Genomic DNA, 8,638 nt, shown 5'->3' on the forward strand with positions numbered 1-8,638 from the left:
TGTTTCTTTTCTTCAATGTTGCGAAGGCACTATGACGCGAGCGCGTCAACGACGCTGGCGCGTCACATGCCTTAACCCTTTTTTTATATGCAATATGCAATATCCGGATGAGATGCAAAATATATGCATTAGTATTGAGAAGAGTTATTGACGAAGGAAAGTAAGGAGAGGGGGAGGAACAATCATACCATGGTGGGTTGTCTCCCACCCAGCACTTTACTTTAACGTCCTTAAATTGGACGCTCCACTAGCTCAGTCTTCTGCTGTGGGCGGATCTTCCAAGAGGAAGATCTCTAGTTCCTAGTTTTTTGCCTACTTTTCACCATGGAATAACTTCAAGCGATGTCCATTGACTTTGATAAGTTCAGAGCTTGAAGGATGGCTCATGTGAAAGACTCCGTATGGTTCCACCCTCTCTACTCGATAGGGACCATCCCATTTGGATCTCAGCTTGCCTAGTATGAGCCGCATTCTGGAGTTGTAAAGTAGGACTAAGTCCCCATGTTGGAATTCTCTTCTCTTGATGTTCTTGTCATGCACAGCCTTCACTTTCTCTTTATACAACCTGGAGTTTTCATAAGCTTCTAAGCGGAGGTTCTCTAATTCTTGCAGTTGCAACTTTCGCTCAACTCCGGCTCTCTCATAGTCCATGTTGCATTCCTTTACTGCCCAGAAGGCTTTGTGTTCTAACTCAACTGGGAGATGGCAGGCCTTTCAATAAACCAAGCGGAAAGGACTCATCCCAATCAGTGTCTTGTATGCTGTCCGATATGCCCAAAGCGCGTCCTGGAGCCTGGTGCTCCAGTCCTTTCTATGAGGCTTGACTATCTTTTGCAGTATGCGTTTTATCTCTCTGTTAGACACCTCTGCTTGCCCATTACTCTGGGGGTGATAGGCTATTGATACTTTATGAATTATCCCATGCCTCTTTAGTAAACCCGTTAGTCTCCTGTTACAAAAGTGAGTGCCTTGATCGCTCACGATTGCTCATGGTGATCCAAAGCGACAAATAATATGGTTTTTAACAAAGGAAACAACAGTGTTAGCATCACCAGTACGGGTAGAAGTTGCTTTCACCCATTTAGAAACATAATCTACAGCTAACAGTATATAAAGGTGGCCATTAGAATTTGGAAATGGACCCATGAAGTCAATGCCCCAAACATCAAAAATTTCACAGAAAAGTATAATTTGTTGATGCATTTCATCCCTCTGGGATATATTACCAAATCTTTGGCACGGAGGAAAATATTTACAAAGGTCAGCAGCATCTTTAAAAAGAGTAGGCCACCAGAATCCACAGTCTAAAACTTTTCTAGCAGTTCGTTGAGGGCCAAAATGTCCTCCACTCTCAGATGAGTGGCAGGCCTCTAAAATGGACTGGTCTGATTGAGGTACCCACCGTCTAATTACCTGGTCAGTACCACACCTCCATAGATATGGGTCATCCCATACATAGTATTTAGACTCACTTTTTAGCTTATCTCTCTGATGCTTAGTGAAATCGGGAGGAAAAGTGTGGCTAACTAGATAATTAGCTATGGGTGCATACCAAGGAACTACATCAAATACTACCTGTAAGCTATCAAATGGGAAATTATCATTGATAGGAATGAAGTAATCTTTAATGTGCTCAAGGCAACTCAAGTGGTCAGCCACTAAATTTTGGTTACCACTCCTATCTTTAATTTCCAGATCAAATTCTTGCAGCAGTAGCATCCAACATATTAGCCTTGGTTTAGACTCCTTTTTAGCTAATAAATATTTTAGAGTTGCATGGTCTGAGTACACTACTACCTTAGTACCAAGTAAATAGGCTCAGAATTTATCCAGAGCAAAAACAATAGCTAGAAGCTCTTTTTCAGTAGTAGTGTAATTAGATTGAGCAGCATCTAAAGTCTTAGATGCATAAGCAATTACAAAAGGGTCGTTACCTTCATGTTAAGCTAGTGCTGCTCCTACTGCATGATTGGAGGCGTCACACATGATTTCAAATGGTTGGCCCCAGTCTGGTCCCCTCACAATCGGAGCTTGAGTCAAGGAAATCTTTAGCTTATCAAACGCTTATTTACAATCCTCACTGAACTCGAACTCAATGTCTTTCTGCAGTAGTTTGGATAAGGGCAGTGCTACCTTACTGAAGTCCTTAATGAATCTCCTGTAAAAACCTGCATGGCCAAGGAATGAACGGACTTCCCTCACAGAGGAGGGGTAAGGTAAACTAGAAATAACATCCACCTTTGCTGGGTCTACAGAGATACCAGTATCAGAAACATCATGTCCTAGAACAATGCCTTGTTTCACCATAAAATGACACTTTTCAAAATTTAAAACAAGGTTTGAACTAACACACCTGGTCTAATACTCTAGATAAACTATCCAAGCAAAGGTTAAATGAATCACCATATACACTAAAGTCGTCCATAAAAAGTTCCATACAAGTCTCAATGAGATCAGAGAAAAGACTCATCATATAACTTTGGAAAGTAGCTGGTGCATTGCATAAGCCAAAGGGCATTCTTTTATAAGCATAAGTCCCAAAAGGACATGTAAAAATAGTCTTTTCCTGATCTTCAAGAGCTATATGGATTTGAAAATAACCTGTATAGCCATCTAGAAAGCAGTAATGAGATTTACCTGACAGGTGATCAAGCATCTGATCAATGAATGGCAAGGGATAATGATCCTTGCAAGTGGCTTGGTTGAGACACCTGTAGTCAATGCAAACTCTCCATGCGTTCTGCACTCTAGTTGTCAGAAGTTCTCCTTGCTCATTCCTTATTGTTGTGACTCCAGACTTCTTGGGCACCAATTGTACTTGACTGACCCATTCGTTATCTGAAATGGGGTAAATGATATCTGCTTCAAGCAGTCTGGTTACTTCCTTCTTGACAACTTCTAAGATGGTGGGATTCAATATTCTCTGAGGTTGACGGACAGGCTTTGCTCCTTCTTCTAAGAATATTCTATGTTCATAAACTTAAGGCTGATGCCTACTATATCTGCCAAGCTCCATCCAATTGCTTTCTTATGCGTCCTCAATACACTAAGCAGTTGTTCTTCTTGTTGGGAAGTGAGCTCCCTTGCAATGATAACTGGAAACTTCTGCTTGTCCTCAAGGTATTCATACTTGAGGTGTAGAGGAAGGGGCTTTAATTCCATTTTTTGCTCATGGTTTGGTTCTGGATTATTCGGGGATGGTGAAAATGGTAATGAATCTTCAGAATGTTTAGAGAGTGTCCCCACACTTGGGTCTTACTCCATGTGATTCTCTTCCATGTCTTCCTGGTGAGTTGCTGCTATGATTTCGTCAATGATGTCACATTGGAATATGGAGTAATCTTCTGGGGGGTGCTTCATAGCTTCATCCAGATTGAAGCTCACTGTTCTACCATCTACCTCGAAGGAATAGGTTCCCGAAAAGGCATCTAGCTTGAATTTTGAAGTCTTCAAAAATGGTCTTCCAAGCAGGATTGACAAAGCTCTTCCTGAGTCATTTTGGGGCATCTCCAGGATATAGAAGTCAATGGGAAATGTGATCCCCTTAATGCTCACTAACACATCTTCAGCAATTCCAACCACTGTGATAATGCTTTTATCTGCTAACACAAAATGAGCTGTCGACCTTTTTAAAGGAGGGAGCCTTAAAGAATTATATATAGACAAAGGCATAATACTCACGCATGCTCCTAAATCACACATACAGTCAGAAAATATCATACCTCCAATGGTACAGTTAACCATGTATGGGCCTGGGTCACTACAATTTTCAGGTATATTTCCCATTAAAGCAGATATAGAACTACCTAAAGGAATAGTTTCTAATTCATTAATTCTTTTAGAAACTTTGCGTACTTAGGTACTTGCTGAATAACATCAAAAAAGGGAACAGTTACCTCAACCTTTATGAAGATCTCTACCATTTTGGGATCAAGTTCCATCTACTTTCTGGGCTTCTTAGCAAGGTGTGGAAATGGAATAGGAATGGCATCTTTTATAGCTTCAGCTTGCTGGGGTTCTGCATTCCTTGGTTGGGCTGCTTCTCCTTCAGCCATGCCTTATGCTTCATCTTCTTCTTCAACATCCTCTACCTCAATCGTGTCCGCAGCTGGGGTGTGTTCTGGCGGGCTTGGTTCCTCAGAATTCCTCTCTTGCAATGTGGTTCCAGATCTTATGGTAATGGCATTGATGCCACCTTTGGGGTTGGGTAATGGTTAAGAGGGGAGTCCATCGGAGCTCGAAGACTGGTTGTTAGAGTTATTCAGTGATCCAATCTGTGAGACAAGGGCTTGCAAGGTAGAGTTCATACCATTTAGAGTAGAAGTAAGGTTATTTTCCATGGCCTGCTGTCTCCGATCAATAGATTGTAGTAGCTCATCATTAGAAGATGAAGAGGGATAAGTGATCTGAGGGGTCTGTTGGGATGCTTGAGGCTGCCTTAGATGAGGTACTCTGTAGGCCTGATTCTGATTTTGCTACCTAAAGTTGTTATTGTTATTCCACCTCTGGTTTCCATTGTTATCTCTGCCTCCTCTGTTATGATTGTCCCTCCAACCTTGGTTAGAATTATCTCTCCAACCTTGGTTGGAATTATCCTTCCATCCATGGTTGTAGCCGCCACCTTGATTGTACCCTTGATTAGGGCGGTCATAGAAGTTATGAGTGGCTGCCACAGTGTTGTCTTCCTGTTGGAGTTACGGATACTCATCAGTATAATGACTGTAATCGGCACAGATCCCGCATACTCTTTGGGGAACCAACTGTTGGCCTTGCTGTAGTGGAGAAGGCTGAGCTTGCTGAGCTTGTTGTTGACTCAATTGCATCTTTGCTAGAGGATGCCTCTGCAACAGCTATTGACCGACTTTGTTTCTACTTGTGATTCCTAGTAGATTCAGCTAAGTCGCTGATCAATTGCCATGCCTCATCAGTAGTCTTGTACTTTTTCATAGACCCATTGCTAGCACCTTCCAATGTGGTCTTATCTTGAGATTTCATGCCCTGTGTAAAGTAGCCAAGCAACACTATCTTGTCAATCATATGGTGGGGACATGCTTCCAGAAGATTATTGAAGTGCTCCCAATATTTGTAGAGAGTCTCAGATTCGTCCTGAATGATCTTGGAAATGTCTTTCCTCAGTTTATCGGTAACCTCAACTGGAAAGAATTTATCCAAAAATTCTTTTCTAAGCGTATCCCAGTTAGAAACAGTTGCTCCGGGTTGAGTGTAGTACCACTCTCTTGCCTTTCCATCAAGAGAGAATGGAAAGGCTTTTAACAGAATAGAAGTTTCATCAGTACCATCATGCTTAATAGTAGAACAAGCTATCTGAAAATCCCTAAGGTACTTGATAGGCTTTTGAGTAGGTAAGCCATGAAACTTTGACATCAAGTTGAGTAGTGTAGTCTTTATTTCAAAGTCCACAGCCACCGCTGGGTGGTGCACCTGGTACGGCTACAGTGTAAAATCAGGGGCTCCAGCCTCCTGGATAGAGACTCTCATAGGTGCTGTCATGTCACCTGCACGTAAATCAACTGAATCAATAGAGAAGAAGCTTGTTTCTCCCTTAAATGATGTTTCAGATTCGTTCTCAGAGAGGACTAGCCGACGCCGAGCTTGCCTTATACGTGAAACAGTTATTTCAATCTCATGGTCAAATATTGGCAAGCTTGGATCAGGAAGTGAACGCGTCATTCAATGAAAGAAACATGCAGCTCAAAGTAGCAAAATAAAAAGAAAAATGCAATTAAATAAATTCCAATCAATAAATTAGCACACTATTGCAACTCTCCGGCAACGGCGCCAAAAATTGACGTGCGTGGAAATTGGCGGATTAAGAATTATTTAGAAAAATGCGAGTACAGTTCTTAACCAGCAAAAATCCACATATCAATTTAGAAAAGAGTTGTCACAAATTTTAGAAATAAAATACTGGGAGTATGAGTCCCAGGTCGTCTCCCAACGAGTTGCAGGAAAATGTGCTATTTTATCAATCAGAGGTTTTTGAAATGGGTTTTTGAGTTTGATAAATAGAAAATTAAATTAGAGAATTTATATGATTTAAATAAAATCTCGACCGGGAGAAGATTAATTGGAAGTTCTGTCCTTGTTGGAATTTTGTCAAGATCAATTAATAATTAGTCATTGTTTTCATTTAGTTAACCCTCAACGAAAGAAGGAAAGTCAAATTAAAAGTCAACTTCTATTCACAAGTCCTAATCCTCTCCCTTGGGAAGGATTAGAGTTAGTGACTAACGAGCCAACCAACAATGAACCAATTACAATTGAACTCTTGAGTATTCCAACTCAAGGTTCTCCTTTTAATCAACTCCCAATCAAGTTGGGGTACTATTCCATCATCATAAATGTAGACTTCACAAAATCAATGGGGAAAATAAAAAGAGACATAATAAATAATAATGAAAGAGATTAATTAAAAGTAAAAATAGTTTTGTATTAATAAACTCTGAAAATAATCCAATATCAACTCTGGACAAATTAAGAATATGGAAGAGTAAATGAAAAGTAAATAACAAACTATAATGACCAGTTCCGGAGGTAGACTCTTCTCAAAAGCCAAAGCCAAAAATCTTCAAATCTCAATTATGGATGTAAAAGGAGAAACCTAGGGGAGGAGTAAAATCAGATCTAAAAAACTAGAAATTATGCGGAATGAGTTGTTCTCCTTGTCTTTGCATGTTCCCTGGCTCTAATCTGTGTTTTTGGACCGAAAACTAGGTTGAAACGTGGCCCAGATTCTATGCCAGCGACTTCTGTAATTCTGCAGATCACGCACGTCACGCGACCGCGTTGTCCACGGGTTTGCGTCACTCAGCATTTTCCGTGCCACACATGTGCATCGTCCACGCATTTGCATCACTTGTGCAGCTTCCAATCCACTCGGTCGCGTCAGGCATGCGAGCGCGTCACTATGATTTCCTCCATTTCGTGCGGCCGCGTGAGCCATGCGCCCGTGTCACTTCTCGCTGGTCATCTCTTCAATTCCTTGTGTTCCTTCCATCTTTGCAAGCTTCCTTTCCATTCCTTACGCCATTCCTGCCCTATGAAGCCTGAAACAGTTAACACACAGATCACGGCATCGAATGGTATGAAAGGGAATAAAAATATACAATTAAAAGATCTTTAGGAAGCAAGTTTTCAATCATGAAACATTTTCAGGAAGGAATTGTAAATACATGCAAATTATATGAATAAGTGGATGAAGACTTGATAAACCACTCAATTAAACATATAATTTATAAAATAATGGTTTATCATTTATTAGCATGTCGGCAAAGGCATGAGTAGCATAGATCAAGCATCAAAAATTAAAAATGTATTATTACTTGTAACAAACCGACAATCACGTTTGTATTAACAATTATAATTAATGAATAAAATGTGGAAAGGGTTTTGTGAAAAAAAAAAGGCATTAGAATAGAAGGATAGAATAATGAAGAATGCACAATGCCATACGGGCTTTTTCACAAACACTTAGTATGAATGTTTAATATGATAAGGAAAGAATTGAAACTGAAAGCATGCAAGCAATCCAAAAATAATTAATAATAATTGTCAAACAATTCCTTAATAATCCACAAGCAATTATAGGAAAATAATCACCCAATTTAGATTTCTAACACCAACTAGAATAATGCAAAAAGAAATAAAAAAAGAAGAAGAAAAAGAAAATAGAAAGAACGGACCTTGGTAAGAAGGTGAGAAAGAGAGGTAATGGAGAATGGGAGGTGAAGAAACTATGATAAGAATAAGAAAAGAGTGATGAAAGGAAAGAAATAAGAAGAAAGAAGAGAGAAGGAAATTAGGATCCGGGATAAGATAAGAAAACAAGGTTGCACAGGTTTCTGGGTGTGTTGCGCGTACGATGCGTACGCGTGGGTTGCGCACTGAGGGGGGCGACGCGTAGGCGTCGGTCACGCATACGCATGACTGTGTTTGTGCTACTAGCACGAGGGCAACGTGGCACTCGCACAACTCTCTATTCATTTTGGGATGTATGCCAACATGTCATACGACACGTGCGCGTCAGGCACGCTGATGAGCGGATAATTTATACGATTTTTGGCATTGTTTTTAGTATGTTTTTGGTATGATCTAGTTAGTTTTTAGTATATTTTTATTAGTTTTTAGTTAAAATTCACTTTTCTGGACTTTACTATGAGTTTGTGTGTTTTTATGTGATTTCAGGTATTTTCTGGCTGAAATTGAGGGTCCTGAGCAAAAATCTGATTCAGAGACTGAAAAGGACTGCAGATGTTGTTGGATTCTGACCTCCCTGCACTCGAAGTGGATTTTCTGGAGCTACAGAAGCCCAATTGGCGCGCTCTGAACGGCGTTGGAAAGTAGACATCCTGGGCTTTCCAGCAATGTATAATAGTCCATACTTTGCCCAAGATTTGATGGCCCAAACCGGCGTGGCAAATCAGCCTCAGAATTTCCAGCGTTTAACGCTGGAACTGGCATAAAACTTGGAGTTAAACGCCCAAACTGGCATGAGAACTGGCGTTTAACTCCAAAAAACGTCTCTACACATAAAAGCTTCAATGCTCAGCCCAAGCACACACCAAGTGGACCCAGAAGTGGATTTTTACGTCATTTACTCATTTCTGTATACCCTAGG

At 40.4% G+C, this 8,638-nt stretch overlaps 1 protein-coding gene across 1 annotated transcript; it reads right to left on the minus strand.

The window, feature by feature from the left end:
* Positions 1-312: 312 nt before the first annotated feature.
* Positions 313-651, minus strand: LOC107491954 (uncharacterized). The gene has a single exon (XM_016112900.1). The coding sequence runs from the start codon at positions 649-651 to the stop codon at positions 313-315; it is 339 nt and encodes a 112-aa protein (XP_015968386.1).
* Positions 652-8,638: the final 7,987 nt, after the last annotated feature.

The sequence above is a fragment of the Arachis duranensis genome, chromosome 1 (assembly GCF_000817695.3).
Source record: "Arachis duranensis cultivar V14167 chromosome 1, aradu.V14167.gnm2.J7QH, whole genome shotgun sequence".
NCBI classification, from domain to species: Eukaryota; Viridiplantae; Streptophyta; class Magnoliopsida; order Fabales; family Fabaceae; genus Arachis; species Arachis duranensis.